The 22724-nt window shown below is 47.1% G+C and overlaps 1 protein-coding gene and 1 long non-coding RNA gene across 2 annotated transcripts in view; both read right to left on the bottom strand.

Moving 5' to 3' along the window:
• Positions 1 to 7601: 7601 nt before the first annotated feature.
• LOC122376450 lies at positions 7602 to 13956 on the bottom strand. The gene is made up of 3 exons (XR_006255639.1): positions 13784 to 13956; positions 11937 to 12156; positions 7602 to 7735 (listed from the first exon to the last, which is right to left on the bottom strand). It is a non-coding gene; the product is annotated as an uncharacterized LOC122376450 (long non-coding RNA).
• Positions 13957 to 17932: 3976 nt separating this feature from the next.
• The window catches only part of LOC122376449 (tyrosine-protein phosphatase non-receptor type 13-like), a 29680-nt gene continuing 24888 nt past the window's right edge, over positions 17933 to 22724 (bottom strand). Inside the window, exons 11-13 of the mRNA XM_043356322.1 lie at positions 20358 to 20463; positions 19805 to 19941; positions 17933 to 19447 (exon numbers count right to left, since the gene is read on the bottom strand). Coding sequence (XP_043212257.1) covers positions 19095 to 19447; positions 19805 to 19941; positions 20358 to 20463 — 596 coding nt within the window. The 3' untranslated portion in view covers positions 17933 to 19094. The remainder of the gene's footprint in view (positions 19448 to 19804; positions 19942 to 20357; positions 20464 to 22724) is intronic.

The raw sequence follows: 22724 nt of genomic DNA, 5'->3' as shown, positions 1-22724 counted from the left end.
ACAGCGCCGGGCCCCTCCCCTCCCAAGGCGAGAACTGCATAACACCTCGCACCAACCTGCTCCCTAGCAGCAGCTCCCTGCCAATAAATACAATCCACGCCAATCGTAATCGCTCACGGCGACCGGTGTATGCAACGTGAGCACCTCCCCTCCCTCCCCCACGCTCAAAACCTTCCCCATCCCTTCCCCTCCACACACACACAGCGAAAGCGAACCTTCAACAATCCACCCCTCCTAAGACCCCACCTGCTTGCAACCCTACCCTTCCCCCTCCCCCACCCCTCACCCCCATCACGCACACCCGACCACTGCCAGCCATCACAAGGCCACCAGCCGGCCGGCCGCCCAGCGCCCAACATGCACGGCCCCGCGGCTCAGTGTAACCCAGCCCGGAACAGGCTTGCTGATTGTGGAGCTGTATTGGCGGGATTTCACTGCAGCCTATCAGTGCGTACTGTGTAAGAACTAGAGGTGGCAAAATGTGGACCCGAGGACCCGGTCCAAAGAACCAGTCTGGACCCATATGGGTCCAGACCGGTTCCTGGAACTTTTCTGACGGGTCCAACCGGGTCCTACCATTAACTATACATCCTACACATTACCGCAAAATATGAAGTGAATGTTTCTTTGCACACAGTATCTCATGAGTATTCCCAGTGGGAAATAGGCTGTTTTACATGATGCAGCTAATGATACCTACCAGTAGTTTGCATTAATTGACTTTTGGGGAACGGGTCCAACTGGTTCCGATTCCAACTAAGACCGGGTCCGACTGGTTCCAGAAATGTCCAGCCGGGTCTGGTTCGAGTCTGGTTCCCAAAATTTTCATCTTTTGCCACCTCTAGTAAGAACTCAGATGGTGGGGTGGTGTTGAATGAACCCCTAATGATACATGCGTTAAAAGGTTACATCATATTGTGAAAGTGTGAAGGAAGACAAAGGCGGTCACAAAAACCCAGTGTAGGAACGTGAGTGTGCATATGCAGAGTAGCTGGTTCTACTCGGACAGCAATTTAGCCACCTAATGAACCTACAGACAAGCACGGACAAAGATACCGGAACAGACAGATGAGAGACACAACCATGTACGCAGGGGCACAGGCAAACAGACACAGACATAGACGCAAGTTTTGGACGTTGACCCGTCACCTAAACCATCTTTCCGAACCCCTTGTCAAAGTTACGGCCATTCCTTCGAGTTGTGACGCAGATGTCTGGCGCAGTTCAGTTCATGTTATAGCCCCGTGTATGACTGCCGTTTGACTCAATTTGTTGCCGTAAGATGAACAAGACGCCATCTACAGCAAATTCAGCTCGGAGGACACAGAGCTAGGGCGGACGCTGCGCCCGGGACACACGACATAACCTTAACCAGCCAATGACGCAACTTAAGGGCAGTGACCTAAGGCAAAGATAAAGAACTCAGCGACTGCTGCTTTGACCACGATCTAATGCGAACTGATGCAGAGTTTCTGAAGTCGAGGAAACTTTCTAGAATTTGTCATCATCTTCCGACTGACTTCTACACAGTCATTGAACAAAAACAAACCTGGCTACATCAGCAAGCCGAATTTCAGCCGGTTTGGTTTGCAGTCCCACTCCGGATGCAGGCAAATGCCAGCCAGCACGTGTCGCACCGGTTCCAGTTCTGATAGTGACGTCATAACGGGATATGACGTCACACTATAGGCTATAGCGTCACACTAGCGGTCCAACGGACGCGTATGACGCACCACTGCGCACGAACGCACTACGCAGCATTGGGCCATCAATGTGCAGCGTGCGTGCGATCTCACACGTGGTATATCTCCACGGGCCGCGATAGTGACGAACAGGGTAAAAACGGTAAGGTTAGACTGGGAAACGTACGAAAAGAGGTATTTTTAGACTGGGACACGTAAAAAAGAACAGAACTGAAATGTTTTGGAGCTCTTTGCATGTGTCCGAAGCATTGCACAATGCACACAGTTGGGAGTAACCTACATAAGACATTTTTATAGAAACGTTGTCGAGCGGCCGCTCAGGGACTTTCGTATTAGAGGTGTCAATCGGAACCGAAAATTTTGGAATTCCGAAAATTTCCGAATTCCGATTCGGAAATCGGACGGACAAGTGACAAACACATTGGACATATTCGGAAAACTAGTTGAAATTTACAAATTTCTTAAAAAAGTTGAAGTTCAAACTTATTTCCATCATCAATATGCAAATTGCAAAACATGTTATAAAAATTGGCAGGGGATAGGTGTTTTATACATCATTCATAATTATAGTGCAAGATGAACATTAACGTGATTGCATGTAGCGGGTAGCTCTAAGTCAAATAAGGTACATACCTACCTATACTGTGCCAACTTTTAACTCTAAATTTGAAAATGTGTTTACAAATGGCAATTGCCAATAGATGACATTATTGTCAGCAAGCCCATCATGAGATAACACAGTTATGAATACCTATGATGTACAATCATAGACGTGTGGGAAGCACTAGACACCAAAGCAGTAAAGTAGGGAATCCAAAAATAGATTTGCCTTACTTGAAAGTTAACAGAAAAGAGACTGAAGAAAATTGCAAATATCAAGGTGTGCAAAGTAGCACAAGAGTCTTACCTAGAACCTCCTATCATAAAGTCATCCCCTTCTCTTCTACCTCTTCCCCCCCAAAAAAAACTCCGTGCCGAAATATCGACTAAAATGCTACATAATATGCAAACAGCCTATCAAAAACAGATTACCAAAAGATGATGAAATGCGGCGAAAGCGTCATAAATGTCACTTAAGGAAAGATGGCCCCCCGATGAGAATCAGAGGAGACAAAAAAATGACGTCTTAAACAATAAATACAGTCATTTTGCTTCACAATTGAATAATTTTCGAAAAATTATATTACTTTGCAATAAATATTGAATTTTTATCAAACAACAAATGGTAAATGCACTTCAATAGGACAAATGAAATGATAATGACGTCATATTATTGATTTACTTTCACATCATCGACTCAAGGCCGGATACCATGTTCCATGCTACCGAGAATGGTAGCATGAAATGTGTTTTCATTCTACCAAGAATGATTACAACTTCTTTTTGCTTGTGAATTTTAGTGAATTTGTGTTAAATCATAGCAAGTAATTTTATTTTTTGTGATCGCTTATTCTTTTGGATTTAGAGATGTGTGGCTCCGTGAAGAGCACGTTTCTTCCAGATGTACCTTTCTCACATGTTCTTCTCACATTAACTATTTCAATTTTGCTTTTGCAAGAAGCTCAAACTTTACATCTCAGCCAGTGTGATATAAGATGAAGATATGCATCATTATTGTAAGTGACTAGCTTCTTGCATTATTGCTGTATTATTCATCATCAGGTGGCTTAGTGTCAAAGGGGTGTGGGCTGTGGCAAGAAGTCAATACCTTTTTGAGAACGCAAATTTGAGGGATAATGCAATGTTTTGCATTATTCTTGCTTACTCAGCTTCAGTTATAGGCTGTAGCACATTTTGAAGCAGAATAGGCTTGTCTCAATATGCTGTTTGTGTTGTATATAAGATTAGGCCTATTGCCCAAATGCCCATTCCCTATTGCATATGATATTGCTTCGACATTTTTAGTTTGCAATATTTTGCACTCAAAACCAGGTGGCGGATATCTGTTATTCTAGTTATCATGTGGTACATACAAACATGTACCTAATATAGATCAATTCTACCATCCTCTCTTTCCATATCCAGCTTTCGGACATTTTTCGGACAAATCCATGCTTTGGACATTTTTCGGACAAAAGTGAGCTAGGATTTTGGACATTGGACGGACATCGGACAAGAAATTTCTGAAATTGACACCTCTATTTCGTATGCAGGCACGTCCATAAACATCAGTTGCACTTTAGATCTCTTTTTTCATACGTTTGTTAGACAACATATATGCACCCAGATGCCTCAGCTGACAGTAACCGTGTTTACATAGGGTTCCCTTAATCTTCCCCTATTTGTCTCTTAAATGTCCCTTATAAAGGAATCCTCTGTCTCCTTTACCTCGCTTCACTACAAATATGGCGCAACTAAGTCATTCTAGAAACAGTTTGCAATTTTTACTTACCTTTAGGGCTCTCCCAAATAGCTTCCAGACTAGACACTGAGGTAAAAGTGATAGCACATGAAAGCTCAAAGCAAGAAAAATCAGAAAACTATCTGGCATTTAACATACTTTAAACGGCTGAGCTATTATTCAAGTAGGTGTAATCATATCCACAGCAATATCAGAACACCGCACCTGTCGAATTTCTGCCTTGACTTTCTGCCGTTTATGCGTTAATGCCACTTAAAAATCCTCAGTCGGCGCACGTGCGCTTGTCGAGTCGGGGACCACCAGTCGGACGATTCGGAACTGCCGGCCAATCAGCACGCCGCTTTTGTGATGTGATAGTTTGAGAACCACTGGATATGGTAGCGTAGCAGCTTTTGGAAAGGCGCTACGCTACCAAATCCTCCCCTATTTGTCGCTTAAAGAGGGAATTGAAGGGCAGGATAAAAATACTTCAAAATATGAATTGTTGAATTTCGAGTATTAAATAAGCCCAATTTATATTGTTTACAGCATAAACGATGCTTTGTATGCTTCTAACAACAATAGCGCCCATAGCAACGTTACACGCGATCGCTATGATGCCTAAAATTCGATCTGAAAATAGGGGAGAAATAGGGGAAGATTAAGGGAACCCTATGTAAACACGGCTAATGCCACTCGGTGTGGCGCTCAGCTGACCGACTACAGACTACCACTCTCTCTCTCCCAAAACATACGCACATACCTACGCCAGTTCTCGTCATACACGTGCGAGCCCAGCGGCCGGCGACCCCCGACTAGTGTAACGGGTAAAGCGATCAAGTTGTGCAACAAACATCAGCTCAAAGAGAGTTTCTTATGCGAGACAGCTGTGGAGGAACGTTGAACGAAATAAGAGAGAGTGAGGAGCATCTGTTGTGAAGGAGCGTCGGGCTTAGTGGATAACAGAGTGAGCGTGACAGATTAGTTGTGAGGTTTCGTTTGACAGTCGGACAGCATCCAAATGACAAAAACTTCCCGACTACAAGACTATATAAAGTCTGCATTTGTTTCTGGGGTGTGTGCGTGAACAACTGCATGTGTCTGTGTACTGCGTGTTTAGGTAGCTATATTGGTGCCAGTCTGTCAAGAGTTTGTGTCAGCGTCTGTGCATCTATGGGCAATGAGATACGCCCGCGTGTAAATGTATGTAGATGTGTGACTGTGTAGTATGCACCCATGCATATGCGTCTGTGCCTTGTGTACTGTCTATGCAATAAATGCATGCATGTGTAATGTAATGCATGGTGTTCCTATTTCTGTACCAGTATGTTCAGGTTGCAGTGTCCGTCAGCCTGTCCGTCTACTACTGAACTCTCAGTAGATCGATGCCCGTGCGTCTGTGCCAGTACGCTCGTGTGTCCGTGCCAGTATGTCTGTCCGTCCGTGTCAGTATGTCTGTCCGTTCCGTGACCGGCGGGGTCGTCAAAGTCCATCGGTCGTCTGGCGGTCGGCCGGTCGGTCAGACAGACAGACACCGCTATGGACCGGTTACCAACCACCGTACCTGCAACACTGCCAGCGTCGTCCACGGTACCTACCGCTCAGCGCCGCAGCCAGTCGGGCCCGCTGCGGAGTACGGTTAGCGAACTACGGCTAACCGTACCGTGAACCAAAACAAAGCCGCGCCAATATCGCATACGCACTGATGTTCAAGGTTATTAAATGTTTGGCATTTGATAAAGAAAAAGATGACACTTGGTGAATCATATCTTTTTAATTATGGTACAGTGGTACAGTGCTGCTTGCGGATGCTTGTATCCTTATGAGGGATTGTTTCTTTCACGTCCGATGTAGTATAAAACGAAATTTTTACCTGTGAAACATATGTTCGGATTCAAGTTCGTCATAATTACGAGTGCCTGCTCATAGCGTCAAGCAAACTCCGCCCCACCGAAACAAGGCAATGATCCGCAAACAGCCCTCCCACTATACTATCCCACAACATGACTCCTGCACCAAACGTCACCCATGTCTCTCTCCTCTCTCTCCTCCCCCCACCAGTTCGATGTTAGCGTGATGTCGACCGCCGCTGTATATTTTTACTGAGGTCACTCGCCGCCGTCCAGCTCCACACGTGCGCCAGTTGTCAATAGGAAATGCCGTTCAACGACTGGTTTTCAGCGAGCGTAGGCGACCAGATTCCAGCAAATAGGCGCCGGTTTCCTATGATGTCCTGTTGCACCCATGCAGGGCTGCAGAGTTGGAACATGACGCAGAATTATCAGACGGAGTGGCGTGGTGGGTAACCATGGCAACCGCCGCGATTAGGGACAGTTATGGGTGTCTACTGCGCTGGGCTCAGTTCATAACGCGGATATCGTTGATACGCCGGCATAATTGGGCATTAAGGAGCTCGTTCACATGAGTGGACCTAAACTGCATGCGCTAGTTAGAAACACCGGGTGGGTGTTGACAACGGATCGCGCATAAAAACGGCGATTTCCCCTTATCAACTTCATACAATATGAATGCGTATACACTATACAATGATATACGATCTCACTCATATGCATAATAATTCTCAAACGACCAACATTTAGGTATGTCCTTATTCCTTCCTGTCACCAAAAGTCGTCAACAAAACGGAAATACATCCCAACAAGCACTAATAATAGCAGCAGCTGGCCTGGGGAGCCTGGTCTGTCGCGGACAAAGACAGCCCTGGGAGTGGAGTGCCACCAAACTGGCCGGTCGGCCGGCCGGGGTCGGCGACCGGGGGCGGAAGAACGCCCGTCCACCTCCCCCCACCTGGCCACGAGCCGGCAAACATAGACCAGCTGGCCACGGCACGTGCATCACGTGCCAACACGTGGACAACGTGCTGACACGTGGGCCATGAGCCAGAATGTGGTATATAGTTATATAACAGAATACAGTTTATGAAGTAAAAGTAATCCATTTATCGGCAGGTGGCTAAAGCACTATCGAGCGGCTAAGTAGCGATGCTTGGCTACGTGGCCCATATAACATCTCATGGCCCACGAGTCAAATACGTGTCCAAGAATGTGGTCCCAGTCCGTGGCGGTATCCGCGGAGACGAAATGCTGTCCGGGCGCCAGCAAACATAAATAGACTGACGTGACGTAAGAATGTGGCCTAACTGACATAGTCATATTCAGAGGAACAAGCTGTCAGTTTATATGAGTTTGTCAAGAGTACCTACGTCCACGAAGAACCATTAAATGTTTATGCATTTGTCGGCAAGTATTTCCCGCTTCACCCAGGGTCGCATCCAGCCAATAAGTTTTAGGCAACCGCTCTAAATACGCGAACCGAGTCATCTTTTTGACCCAGTTCGCACCCATGTCCCGTTACTAGCCCCGCCTCACCCCTATTCACCCACTTATTACACTTCATTCCTCTCAGTTCGTTTCACTCTTATAAGCCTTCACATTCTCTTACATCTTTTCACCCCTATTCACCCATCCGCCTCTCTCCATCGTTCTTTCCCTTTCCCCATCCCTCTCAACCCTCTTATCACTCCTGAGGGGACTGACCTTCGTCTTTGCTGGAGTAGAATGCGGAGGGCGGCGGAGGCAGTCGGCTCACAGTCGGTCTCTTCCAGCCGCGCCAGTTCGTGCAGACCGACTCCTGCTCCGAGACCCACGAGCACAGACTGTCCTCCTCAAATCTGCCAGGGAGAGGTGGGGTCAGGTCAGGCCACAGCGGGTCAGTTGGTGCACACCGACTCCTGCTCCGAGACCCACGAGCACAGACTGTCCTCAAAACTGAGAGGGAGAGGTTACTGGTTAGGTCAGGTCAGGTCAGGTCAGGTCAGAGGGGGTCAGTTGGTACAGACAGACTCCTACTCCGAGACTCAAGAGAACAAACTGTCCTCAAACCTGAGGAAAGGTCAGGTCATGTCAGGTTAGGTAACAGGTCAGAGGTTCGGAACGTGGAAACGACAAGCATAAGTCCCCCAGATTTCAGATCATGAGGGCGGGAGATAGTGATGGTAGCCCCCACTTCTAAAAACACGTCCCCTAATTGCGACAAAGATCGATATCCGTTAGGTTTAAACAGACCCCGCTCATGATGTCCCCTTCCTAGCCAGAGGAGGTCACGGGTCAACGGTCGGTGCTTATGTAATGGGCTTGATCAAACGCCATTCACCGCAAAAGGCACAAAGAGGGATAACTTTAGCCAGCGAATGAGCAACCAAAGCAATGCCTCATTCAGCTCTCTCTTAGGGGAAGTTTAAGGCCCAAAAGTACAGTTGGGAAGGCCAGCATCATTTCCCAACTAGCACACAGCCGAAGACCCGCTTCAAAAGCCTCAGTAGAGCGATGGCGCAATACGGGTTCCACACGACACTCAATCAAGATGAATCCATAATTCAGCTGTGCATGAAAGCATTCGCGGACATTATACGGAATTCGTTCACACTGTTTGAACCGTCGCAACACTCTCTGAGGTGAACATTTTACGAGTTCGAGCATTAATTCGCCATCAAGGGCTTCGATTCCTACCATGTGGTGCTAAAACAAACATTAAAGTGCGTGATCACAAATCGCGTTCCAAGTGCCGAGCGTTGTATGCAGCGTCACAACTCTTATTAATCGAACAGTAAAACCTCATTCTACCTTACTGTAAACCAAGCGCAAAATAACAACATTAGCGACCTACTATTTCAACGATGATGAAGCAAGATTTTAAAGGTGCCTGGACTGCAACAACCTCGAGTCCAGGACTCAGCATCCACGACTAAATACCAATCCAAAGTCAACTGGGACATACACCACTAAACCAGAATCAGATGACCCAGCATATAACCAGATCGCACCCTCAGCCCCTCAACCATACAGGGCTCAACAACTAATATCTTATGGCTCCGAAGTGGAGTCTATCTCTGGTCTATCGGATAGACCCCTGACTCTGGAGTCTATCCAGCCCATTTCTCGGCCTCTGAGCACCCTAGGGACACATTGTTGCCGCAACAGATGCCGCTGCCAAAACCCGTCCGATCGGTAAAAACCGGTCGGTTTAGTCAACTCCCTCCCTCCCTATCCCTCCCCAGCTGCTCGGGTCAACAAGTGCTGGGGCTGGGTCAACTCACTCAGGTTGAGGTCAGGGTCAAGGTCAGGCGAGAAACTGTTATATAACAGCTCGGTCTCCAAATACTAAGCAATCATTAGGTCCAGGTACATGCGTGAAACTATCACAATCACTATTTACAGTGGGATTAGCGGCGTGGTTCATTATGATCAAAAGAATGCCAGCCGCTGCGGAATTCGACGTGTCAAACGATGTGTCAAACATTACATCACACAACGTGACAGCGTGACACGCACATTGACAGACAGCATGAAGGATATAGGACATAACCAAACAAGATTAGGTACTAGAGCATACGCCGTTTCAGACATGTCAGACACGATGCAGACAAAGCGACAGACATCATGTAAGACATCATACCAGACAGCATGGCAGACGGCACGGCAGACAATGTTACTGTGTGACCTACAACAGACTCAAAGCAGCCGAGTGTATACCTACTGTATGTGATATCAGGCAGCGTTTCAAGACCTGTCACTGATAATGTCAGTGACGCGTGCCAAATGATAAGGCTAATCCACACGAACTCATCGTATCGAGAAAGGTTCTTGACTACTATGTAGCTACTAGCTATATAGTCAAATAAATCCAATTGTAAATCCTGCGCCATCATAAATATTGGCACGTAATATGGCATTTCTACGGTCTACCGACGATGCAAGCGCATAACCTAGCAATCCATCACATGAAGTACGACTATTGACTAAAAGGTACAAACACGTCTGCAAATACCCCACGGACCCCGCACCACAGCCCGTGCTGAATTTTTCATCTCCGATGTCTGGGTTACCCAACAGCAGAGCCCGGACGGCGCTTTGGAGACAGGTGTCACCGCCGGTCCCGTGTCACACTGTTTGGCAATGGCAGTGTCAAACTCCTCCGGACGGGCCAGCGCCATACAGCTGAATCGGCAAATGTACGGCGCCGAGGGTGACGAGTTACGCAACTACCGTAGGCGTTCTATTGACCAATGGGTGATTTATGTACGAGAACACTTTCTTCATCGACTAGAGCTCTGAGGAGCTCATCTTTATACACAATCCTAGACTAATGTGACCTGCTGACATATCCTAAACAAACAGCGCCACGTGCCCCTATGATTGAAGGTTCAAGATGCAAAACTGCATTATTCAAACCCAGACGATACTTGCATAGTCATATTAGCCCGAATAAGAATAAAGTCATGAATCTAAGCCAAACACAACACCACCGCTTACTCCTATCATATGGGCTAGTAGACACGGATATTTCACTCTTGAGTCACTAACGGCACATATCCTCTCACTTTCATTCACTCTCCGTCCAACTCCAACTCCTAACTCCCTAATCGACCTGCCACAGACACCTACCCTCTCACTCTAACTCACTCTCAACTTTATCAAAACCTCACAACTCTCCATACATCCAAACTCCAAACTCTTCAGCCGACCTATCAGGCGACAGGACCGGACCGGCTGTCAGACCAGGTGGAGGTACCCCAGCGACAACGGAACGGGGCCAAGGCCTCCAAGGCCGACGCCGGCCGGCCGGCGGACTGAGGCGCTAACGGCACAGTAGAGGTACGGGCAGACGCACAGACATCGTGTAGGTAGAGTATAGGTAGAGAAAAGGTAAAGACAATGCAACCAGCCAGGGGGCGAATGGAGTGAAAATTGTGTAGACAAAGGCAGAGATGGAGAGACAGAGACAGCGACAAGGCGGGAGAGAGTCACGCAGGTCAAAAGACCGGCGGGAGGTGGACTCCCGACCTAAGGAAATGAGAATATTAACGGCTGATGCTAATAGAAACCATAAGGATATGATGGAAGCACGATGAGAGTAGTGCAAAGGTAGAATGCAGTGCAAATAATGCTCTTTACAGCCAATATATTCGAACTCAAACACCCAAAAGCATCTCAGAAGTTATGACCAGCTTCAAAACAGGTTCGCACCAACGACCCATGAAACAATGGAATACGGAAAATGGCGCGGATATAAGCCACAAATGGGCGCCAATTACGGGTCAATTTAACTCCTCAGTGCGCCGGCTCACGGTTGTAATATCCATAAAAAGTCCGACAGCAGCTCATGTCATTAATTGCCGCCATGCACCCTGCAATTAATGGAGTGTTCTGGGGATGGCCAGATATCCTGACTTCTCTCGGCACAATGAACCCGAAAGCATTCCCAGAAGGCCAGACACATACTTCTGTTCCCAACCGTTGGGGGGGTTAGATGTGAATCCCCGCCAAAGAACGGAAGGACTAGGGCCGGAAGGGGACAGCAATGACGCAAAAACGAAAATGCAAGGAGACTCTTGGGGTAGGCGTAAGATCACTAGCTTATTTAACGCCACTGGCAGATATGTTCAGTGTTCTATAAAAACGCACAAATGTATGTCGTAACACGACGTTCCTTCAGCGTGATACGACAGTAATTTTAGCAATTCAATGTCATGTTTCATCTTCTGTATCTTCAACATATTCGCCCGTAGTCCGAGCGACAGGTGAAGACAGTTCATAAAAGGTGAGCAAGACGGATGCAAAAATGCATATTACAAATATGGATGTCTCGCAAATATGGGAATACACTGACAGACGCCTACACATTAAAAACATGAAATACTTGTGCGCAGACAAAAATAGCAAAACAAAGTATATGCAAGAAGTAGTTCGGAGTCACCTGTTTGCGCGATGATAAGTCATTCCAGTCATCTCTGTGCCCTGTGCTCTACCTTACATATTCACTCCCCACCCCTCCCTTCCTCATTCCTCTTCCCTCCTCCCATCCTCTCTCACCTGTCCGAGTCCTCGAAGGACAGGTTGTCTCCGTCTCCGTTTCCATTGTTGCCTTCCCATTCGAGCATGGGGCGACGCGCCAGCACTCACCACTGACACACTGACACTGACACTGACACTGCGGGTCACCAGCGGCCCGTCACTAGTCAGAGGGTCACCACTGGATGGAGGGTCACCACTGGTGCTGGCCGGAGCGCGCTCAAAGGGAGGATGATCCACACTGAAACAAAGAAGAGACAAGTGTGAGGCAGAATTAAAAAACAATACAAAGAACAATGCATCACAAATCACAATGCTGATTATTCCAGGTGTGTGACTAAGACTTGCATTTTGATACATGGGTGAGCAAATGAGCCTAGGGACACAACCAAGAAGTGCACCATATAAGATGTAGGGCTCTGAATGAATTCATAATAAGTATGCTATTCAGTAGCTGCTCAATTGTAAGTCAAGCTGCAACTAGTTACATTGCATGGCTGGTAGCCATGACAAGCTAAATGGTTGGTAAGGCTTTCCAAAAATATTGCTGATAGCAAAATTTCACCAACATTACTCAGAGCTTACTTTTGCTTGAGATGGTGCTATGGCTTATATCTGACATTAAATATGGCTAGGCGTAGGCTGATGATTGATGAATCCTTTAAAATATAGAAGCTTGTAAAATGTCAAACATTCTAGCCAGTCAACTGAGTTTTTCACATTTAGCAAATCCATTTAGCCAGCACTTTTAGCCTTTTCACATTTAACCAGCTAAGAATCAGTTAATTTCATATTATCTGCTCTACAGGCTCTACAAGATTGCAGGGTTAATTTTTTATTTGATTTTAAATAGTTTCTAACCCAGTATCTCAGTAATGACAATGTCTGAGTTAAAAAGAGTCCCATTGGGACATATGGACCTCCAGACCTTAGTGCCTTTTCATATAGGTACTGATCACTGAAAGGTAGGTAGATGTTTGCTACTTGGTAAGAAAAAAAACATCTTAACAATAAAAAAGCAGTCATTACTGGACTTGTAAGCATTTTGCAAATTACCTTCCTTAGCAAATAAAATCATTTTACAAAACACAATGCTGTAACTTGACTACCTACTTAAATTATAGCCAATGACTGATAAAATGTGGTCTTTACAAGGGACGCCAGTGAAAACAGAGGAGGGCAAATTAGTCACGTGACATTTGGAACTTCTCCCCCTTTGTGGGCCTTCCACAAGCTAATTGTCATGTGTGAATTTCACGAACGTTGATCAAATCGCCCCAGGTGCCCTGTTTTCACCGTCGTCCTTTACAAGGGCAGGGCCCTCCTGTCAAATGGTAAATTGAAATTATGTTGCATTTAAGCATATCTGCTTCCTAAAAAAATTCATATCTGCTTCCTAAAAAAATTCATCAACCTTCTACTAGCTTCAGAGTTCAGACCAAGTAGGTATCAGTTTCCATTTCAGTTTGTAGGTAATGACGGAACCATGGCGGAATCAGGTCAAATTATATTTCCACCCCAACCCTTCGACACCCGATGAGTTTAAAAAAATCAATTAAGCATGTGATGAGTATGGCATAAAATGCTGAAATTTATCAAATGAATGTTTTAATTTCCTCTACCCTATAAAGATCACAGTCTTTTTGCCCATCCAGATCCAACCACAAGAATTGAGCATAAAATGGCAGCCTAAATTTATGCCCTTATGACCCAAATTTTACACCTAATCTGAGTAACTCGCAAAAATCATAGGCAAAGCATGAAAAACGGTACAAGCCCACGCAGTCCGTGCCCAAAGCATGTTATCGATTTTTGCGACCTCCAAACAAAGGAAACGCACAGGGGGGAATACGACTAAAAATACCCACCAAAGTAATCCTGAAGAAAACCTCCGTAGATGATCCGGTATCAAGATATGTTAGCCAAAATAATCACGAATCAATCACGACAGAAACTATAGGGTATCACGGTAAATTTCTTATTTTTTACACGGGAGCGCGGACACGGGCACCACCAGCGGCAGCAACAGCGGCGACGGTCTGCCGCCTAGCCAATCAGCATTCAGCTCACAGCAGCTGACTGCCTCCAGGCACTAGAGGTGGCAACTCTCCAAATTAAGGAGTCGCTGGAATAGTGTGAGTTGGCATAATTTTCTTGTCAGCTAGGCTTCAAATCTTTAACTCTCTGCCTTTTGAGAAATTAAAATATTCTGAAATACTATTTGCATAAATAGTTACCATCTCTCATGCACTATGTTGCTTTTAATAAATAAAATCACCATCAGAAGCTCAGAGTTAGAGTCTTAGAGTCTTTGCAATGCCGAGTTCCTTTCATCTCTATTTATTGCTTGCAAAATATGCGCAGCTGCGACAAAAAATGGTAGCATATGACTACTAAATAAGAAATGTGGTAGCCCATGGAAGTTACTTAAATTAAATGACTTTTATCCTTGGCTTTTTCTACATAATGAATCATTGACGGCTACAATGAAAAACAAGAACCGAATGAAAACAGAATTCTAGCATGCCAATACAAATTTTGATTACAAATTAAAAGTTAATTCTGCACCAGTAGGCACACTATTTTTATGTTAAATGCGTGTAGGGGAGAGTGGGGCAAAGCGGCCACCCGGGGCAAAGCGGCCACCCATCGTTTTAGCCCTTCATAGCTGGCGTCAGTTCCAATTTATGGTTTCCAATTATACTTCTCTTCACGGTCGTTCGAATGAGCCAGACCGGGATTTCAGGCCCATCACCATTGTTCTGTGAAACACGGAAAAGCATTTCTTGCCAGGCTACCAACTATGTTTACAATTTTTAAATGTTATGTTATTCCATAACCGTTTGGAATTTTTATAAGCGTTCTTGTCCATGCATTGCATGGTTATCGTACATGTATTTTACCAATTTTAATGTTTTTTACCCCACTAATAGCTAAGCTGGAATATTTCTGCCTCGGACGGTATGCGCGGGGCATAGTGGCCGGGGCAAAGTGGCCACACCCCAATTGGCCATGAGTTGCTTCCATCTGGATAAAAAACATTATCTATATTCAAATGTGTCGTCATGCATTCATCTTGGCCACTTTTCAGTTGCATGAGTTACCAAATAATGCAATTAAATGTTTATTTTCATGAAAATCCTTTCTTTGTTTACCTACAGGTGGAAGATGATAAAGTAAACATCCATCCTCGCTTAAACTTGTCACCATCAAATACACTAGTCGTACACGAGGCAACTATTTTGTTTCTCATATCGGGACTTGAGAAGACGCCGGTGGCCGCTTTGCCCCAGGGTATGGGGCAAAGTGGACAATATGCATAGGTTTAAAATTTTGTCAATATCTTTCATATGTGAACACCTTTGGAAATAAAACGCAGTTGAAATAAAAGGCAACTTACTAGGGATCACATTGGTATAGAAAGAATCTTTACAAGTTTAAAAATCAAGCGTTGGCATCGTGAGAAGCGTTAGGGTGGCCGCTTTGCCCCACTCTCCCCTACTGTACGTTTTTAAAGATAAATCTTATGCATATGTAACGTGCGCACAAGAAATAAAGCAGTAGGGATATTATTGAGTATGTCTTTGATCCACTAGTTTCTCATAATTCACAACCCACATTCTAAGTAGTTACGCTGATAAAAGTAGGTATGTAGGACGGTAGGTATTTAAATTTTACAAACCTTGGTAAAATTTCAGTTGCCAGGAACTCTAGGAAGGCTCGAATAAGTCAGATGCAAGCAATGTTTCAAATGCAATACATGCGGCTGGAAAATAAAACGAAGGGAGAAAGGTGTTTTGCCTGTTTTGCACTCGTCAACAAGCAGATGGACGGTGTTGACAGGAACGACCGTTTGTAGTTATCGCTTGTCTTCAAACGAATCATCGTCATAATCTTCCGCATGATTAAAACTTGTATCAACATGCAGTCATGATGTGGCTTCTCAGGCTTGAGGCTTCCCACAACAACATAGCGCTTTAGAATACTGTTCGAAATCGCTATACCATGTTACTGAGCCAATTGCCATAGATTGATTATGACGCAGTAGCGGCGTAACACCCTCAATTAAGGAGGGGGGGGGGGGGCAGGGGCACTGCCGACTTTTGGTCTCATTCTTTCCATGCAACACCCATAGGCTAATGTTACAATGCAAAAATCAAAGGGGGCACGGTGCCCCGGTGCCCTCCCCGTTCCGTCGCCTACGAGTATGTTATGACGTATTCGAGTTTCGTTCGACGAGCACAATTTAGTTATTAACATTTACCGTGACCAAAAAGTGAACCAGCTTCGACGATTTTCGCACTTCGCTTCTAACGTTTAGCTAGCGATTCGCGAAGTAACTTCGGATGATTTGATTTCAGCTCCCGAGTTTTTTTTTCTATTTGACCGTATCGTACCTATACCTAACTATTTCATATTTGACTTACTCCCGAGTCCACTCTCTTTAACCCGCGCCCTGCTGGGGGGGGGTGTTTGAACACCCCCCCTTGTGGTTTTTCGCGAATATCTCAAAAACGGCGGCGCGGAGCGCCGCCGTTTTTGGTACACCTTATCATACATCAATTCTACACATGTTGTGAAAATTTCAGACCAAGGTCATTCAAGGTCAGGTCACCAGGTCACTTGAAGTGACCTCACCTCATAAAAAGTTTCAATGTCTGTCTTAGCTACACCGAGTGACCGATCGCTTTGAAACTTTCAGCGATTGCTAAGAGCAATAGCATGTACAAAATGTATATCTCAGAATTTTGATATCGATGACCTAAGGTCAGGTCAATTTTGCGACCTCCCCATTATAAGTCAATGGGAGAAAATTGAAATGCGCCTCTTTTGGATGAAAGACATTATAAACACTCCCAAACACCGAATTACAAGTGGTTTAGACACACTGAACATGAAAATGGTGTCCGTGACCCTTGTTTATGCCCTGAGGTCATCTTAGGTCACGAATGGTATCTAACAGTTTTTTGCAAATAACTTTTGATAGAGGCATGCTAGAGCGATGAAAACGCCTTAGATGTGTTCAGCTCGACGATACGGATCGACTGATATGCAACATGACCCTTTCCGGTCAGGTCATGACCTTGACCTGAGGTCAAATTTTCAAGTTGACCTTTCAAGGTCAAGTTATAGTTCATTCGATGCGTCTTGACGAGAGGAACACGATGCCGGTGAAAGTAAGCTCGTACATGGCTCGGGTCAAAAGTTATTGCAGTAAAACTGTTTCCGAAAAAATCGGCTATTTTTGCAGTTTTTGCCCCCTGGAGGCAAAACCGTTGACGTTAGGTCAAATCTGAGAGAATTACTCAGAAAGGGCTTTAATAGGGCTATCGAATGCGCTTTTTCGCGGCGCTGTAGCTCTATTGGTTCCCGAGTTATGCGTTGGCTTCTTGGAAATTTTCGACATTCGACCTGGAAATCGGCGAAATTTTACCTTCAATGACCTCTGGTGACCTGACCTTTGACCTGACCAAAAAATTGACCGAAGTGATTTCGTCATTATTTTTGACGCTCTTTCGAACGCCGCCTTCCGCGTATCGCTACGTGGCCCAGGAGCCGAGTTACAAGGGGGGGTGTTCAAACACCCCCCCCCCCCCCCCAGCAGGGCGTGGAAATCCAGGACCCCCAGCCGGGCGCGGGTTAACATGGTCAGCATCTCGTTCAGTTATCAGTTCACCACGGTTCAAATATATTCCCAGTTTCCTCGGTTGGCTGGCGGAACAGCTTCCGCACCGGTGTGGTTCAAAACAAAACCAATTTCAAGAAATCGAATAGACTAATGCCAGGAACGGATGAAACTCCAAAATGACGAGAAATGGCTGGAGTTTGTTGCGGGAACTTGTCTTTTACCGTTTACTCTGATGGAATACAATTTTATTGATACATTGATTACATAGCAGTACATACCTAATGAAGCTATTTTTCAGTCTCGCAGTAGCATGAGCTCCGGTGAACAAACCCGTTAGCGAACTCCCCGTGACGTGGCAGCTCGCTTTACGAATTCAGCAAAAAATTGCTCTGCGACGAGCCATTTATTCTTTGGTGTACAAAACATAAACTGGCATACAACTGGCGGGGCAAAGAAACATTGATTAATGCTCAAATCTCACAGGCAGGCATTAGAAAGCTTACACGAGACAGATACTAAGAAGCCTGATAATAATAATACTGCAGACAGTTATACGGCTAGTCACTCTATCATGTCACATTGAGGCCATGAAAACCAAAGTACTGGCAATAAAGACAGTTACAAGAGCTAATCTAGACTACAATGCACAAAGCAAAGCGAAGCAAACGAATCCCAAACTGGCACACACCACCACTTGGAACGACAGAGTACCCATCCATCTCGATAATACTTAAATCGTCAATCAAACATCGCACTCTAAAAACATACCACTGCATCCACGATCAGTTAGGTTCATGTAGTCATCATTTGTCGCATAGCAATTAGCATCAGCAAAAATCGTCATATTTACAGAAAACACATCCATCCAGCACTTGGCAGCTACCTCAGCAAGCCAACGGAGCAAAGACGGCGTTCATGTTAAATAAATCAGCCACACACAAAGCAGGAAAGTGCTGCTCAAATGCCATCGCCCGGAATGTAACACACTATTTAGCAGCGGCGCATCTTCGTACGTTTGTCCCAGTCATTTTGTCACATCATGCCCTCGCCATCATTGATTCCCAATCAGTCTGATTCACACTTCGACACACAACTGGCTCGTTATAATAGCCCAAATAAATAGCCTAGTAGACGAGAGTGGGTGACGGAACCGCCTAAACCCAGCGTTAATCGATCTTCAGGCAGTCTATCTCCGTTCTCAAGAAGCACGGCTGTTGAGAACATACTATTCCCTAGCGGACACCGCCCCGCCAATCTTGAGGATTCATACCAGAGGTCCTACTGGCACCAAAACTCCACAAGTCCTTCGATGAAAATGTCATATGAAACCCATTCATTCCTTGTTCCAACCCCTCCAAAGAATCTCTCTGGGTCTGAGTCTTGTCTGGGCTATCTGAGCTGGACTGGGCTGGGCTGGACTGGGCTGGGCTGTCTGGGCTAAACCTTGTTCGATTGAGACACTGACCCCAGCGTGGACAGCAGCAGCTGTTCCTCAGCTCCCCCGTGACCATTTATCCTCTCGTTTCCTGTTTCCTATCCGCTGACCACGTTCACCGTTTGCCCTCCGGCGTGGCCAGGCAGTCTCCACTCAGCTGTCGCGCCAGCCGTCCAATCACCAAATCATTCACACTCTCCCTTCCGGGCCCATCTCGACACAGGCGCTTCTCCAGCGAACCGCGGCTCACATCATCCCCATCACCCGCGTCTTCATCGGCCGGCCGCTTGGCGGCGCCACTGTCGGTCCGCGAGGCGGCGCCACTGTCGGTCCGCGAGGCGGCGCCACCGTCGCCGCGGCGGATCACGGTGAGAGTGACGGGGTCCACGGCGCGACGGAGTCGGTCCACGGCGGCAGAGTAGGAGAGCGGCCGCAGCGGACAGCCCGAGATGTGCGTGATGACGTCACCTGACGGCGGAGGGGAGAGGGCTGACGTCACATATGTGGGCGGGCAGACTGTGGCACAAAGGTCTGGTCAGAATGTAGGTCAAAAACGAACGAGATATCGAAGTAGATGACCACGTCCTGAGTTACACATGAGATAATCCAACAAACTCTAGCTGCCTGAAATACAAAGCCGATTGTGATTGAACATTAATAAAATAAGGTAGAGAGGAAATTGAATGGGTATTGCCTCCAAAGAAACAGAGCCAGCACCGTGACAACTTTGATCCATCTCGGGCCGTCCCAAAACGCAAGTTTTCTCCATATCACCTAGTACTCTACAGCCCGACGTCCATCCCTTCCATCCATCACGCCTCTCACCTCCTGCGATGAGGGCTCGCGTGCCGGCCGGCCCGGCCGCGGTGACCGTCTCCACCGTGAGCAGCCCCCCGTCAGCGGCAGCAGCGGCCCGCACCACCCGCACACCCAGGTCGCCGGTACGGGGGCACCGGTGGAGCCTGTGAATGGGGGAGAGATGTTAGAGGGTGCTGATCGCGAGGGGAGTGAAGATTGCAAGTGTAGAGCTAGAGATAAAGGAAGGGAAAAAGGCAAGAAGAGGGACAGGGGTAGCCGAAGAATGGCTGATGCATTTCAGCTCCGAGTCACTCAAGTTTTACGCATTGAAATGCAATTTCATGTTGGAATAAATATGTTCAGCAATCAGAAAGCGAAACAGACCTTAAAAATATTAACAAATGGAATACAGTGGCTAAACCAAGCAAAGTAAAAAAACAACGAACCAATGAAGAGCAACACATCTTACTTTGCCACATGCCTCAAATCGAGTGACGCGCCGATAGCAATTGATCCACACGCTTCATAAAACCACTGCCCTTCCCGACTGAAACTGCCCCCCCCCCCGTCCGCTACTCACGTGATGTTGAACACGCCGGCGGTGTGTCTCAGGTCTCCGGTACTGCCGTCCACGGGCCGAGTCCCGCGGGGCGCCGTCAGGTCAGGGGTGGCCGGCACCTCCGCGGCTGAAAATACGAATAAAGAGGACACGGTGAGCATGGGAGGAGGGGGGGGGATAGATGTCACGTGGGGCCGTCAGGTCAGGGGCGGCCGGCACCTCGGCCGCTGAAATTACGAACACAGAGGACACGGTGAGTATGGACGGAGGGAGGGGGGGGGGGGGGGTGGTATCTGACTCAGTTGAAGCGAAGGAATGGAAGCGCGGTGTGCGTGGGGACTGAGGGGTGTTCTCGTTAAATTGAAGATCGTATAGTTTTTTTTATAAAACGTTGGGATGAGCTAAGACATCTGCATCCAGTAATGAGTTCAAATTCCCCACGAACTGAAAAAATCGATTTGTGGTGGCACGTTGCATCATTTTGAGCCCTACCATGGGTGTAGTTTTCCAAAAATCATTGGGGGTGCTCAATAGCTTTCAGAAAGGTATGCCATAGTTTTTGTAGCTTTTTTAGCTGTTCTTTTTTACTGTAGCCATCAGGCATCATGCAAGAAATGATGTTAAATCGGTTCGAGAGCTTGTTTTAATCAGGGCTGCGGAGTCGATGGATTTTCGGCGACTCCGATTCCGACTCCGACTCCGGCTTTCAAAAACCAGCTCCGACTCCGACTCCGACTCCGGGCAGAATTGTCGACTCCGACCGACTCCAACTCCCGACTCCGACTCCGCAGACCTAGCAGGGCTGCGGAGTCGACAGATTTTCGGTGACTCCGACTCCGACTCCGGCTCGGGTTTCTAAAATCGACTCCGACTCCGACTCCGACTCCGGTCACAACTGTCGACTCCGACCGACTCCGACTCCGACTCCGACTCCGCAGCCCTGGTTTTAATAGCGCCACTGTAAAACAATTTTGGCTCACCCAATGCATTAACCCGCGCGGGGCTGGGGTCTCCAGCCGAACGCGCGGGGCTGGGGGGATAAATTTTACCCCCTGTTATCTCCCGAACTAATGGTCCGATTTGGAAAATTCAAACGCCAATCGAAAGGTCTCATCACGAATAAGTAAAAACATGTACTTAATTTAAAGTTTGAGGTCAAGGTCAGGTCAAGGGTGCAAATTGCAAGTTTCTACAGTATCGGCCTTGCACCGTATAGTTGTCGAAGAATGGAGTCATGGACTGAGACTGATTGCCCAAAACGTGTTTGGGCCTGACCTTGGCCATAAGTTTGGCAGGCCAGATTTTGTACTGGATCATTTTGAGTCAACTTTGAGAAATACATAACGTACAACGGTGGTAAAATCGTTGCTATAGGTATAACACAGTTTACCCGCTCCGGGTGTGAGGGAGGGATGTGGATTGTGGGGCAATGAGTGCACTGACGTGGCGCCCTCGGAGGGCCGGTATGGGATTAAAGCTCAGCTACACTAAGGGCTTGTGTGGTGCCTTCAGTTATCGGTGGCACCCTCAGAATCACTGGCGTAGGGCCCTCAGAGCCGCCGGGAAGGGAGGCACCGGTGTGGGGCCGCCATGCCGGTGCCGGTATGGGCGATCAGAGGTGCTAGTGTGATTCTCTCAGAGGCGCCGATGAGTGTCATAACAGGCGTTGCTCCGGGCCCTCATAGACGCTGGTGTAGAGCCGTTACAGACGGGTGTGGGGCCTTTAGAGCTGCTGACGCGAACTCTCTACAAGTCGGCAGGGGGTCTCAGTGATCGGCAAGGGGTCCTTAGGGCTTAGGCCGGCAGAATAAGTCCTGCGGGGTCCTAAGAGACCGGCATGGTACTGTCAGACGCCGGTAGGGCCCTCAGGGTCACCGTTGTGGGGCCCTCAAGTCATCAGTGGGTGGCCTTTAGATGCACAGGTGTTGGGTGGGTCCTCGGAGCCGCCGATATAGGGCTTTAATAGGCACTGGTGTAGACACTCAGAGTTTGGGGGTGTGAAACCCTCAGAGACACCGGTGTGGGCCCTCATAGGCACCGATGAGGGCCCCACAGTTGCCGTTATGGGGCCCTCAGAAAAATAAGTGTGAGACCATCACAGGTGGGAAATGCCCCTAGAACTGTCCCCTCATAGGCCGGTAAGACCTCTCAGAGGCCAGTAAAGGCTGAAGCAGACTCTTTCTGCGTTCAGGAAATCGCATGCGAGAGCCTATTCAAATACATTGTAATTCCTCCCGCATCAACCGCTCGCGGGAGGTGCGTGCGATTGATGCGAGCGTGCTTCCATGTATTTGAATAGGCTCTCGCATGCGATTTCCTGACTGCGGAAAGAGTCTGTTTCAGGCTTAACGGGCCTTTGGAGACCACCGAGGTGTCCTTAAAAGCCGC

Source organism: Amphibalanus amphitrite, unplaced genomic scaffold, assembly GCF_019059575.1.
Source record: "Amphibalanus amphitrite isolate SeventyFive unplaced genomic scaffold, NRLGWU_Aamphi_draft 002142F_arrow, whole genome shotgun sequence".
NCBI lineage: Eukaryota > Metazoa > Arthropoda > Thecostraca > Balanomorpha > Balanidae > Amphibalanus > Amphibalanus amphitrite.
This window is presented reverse-complemented; position numbering and strand designations above follow the sequence as displayed.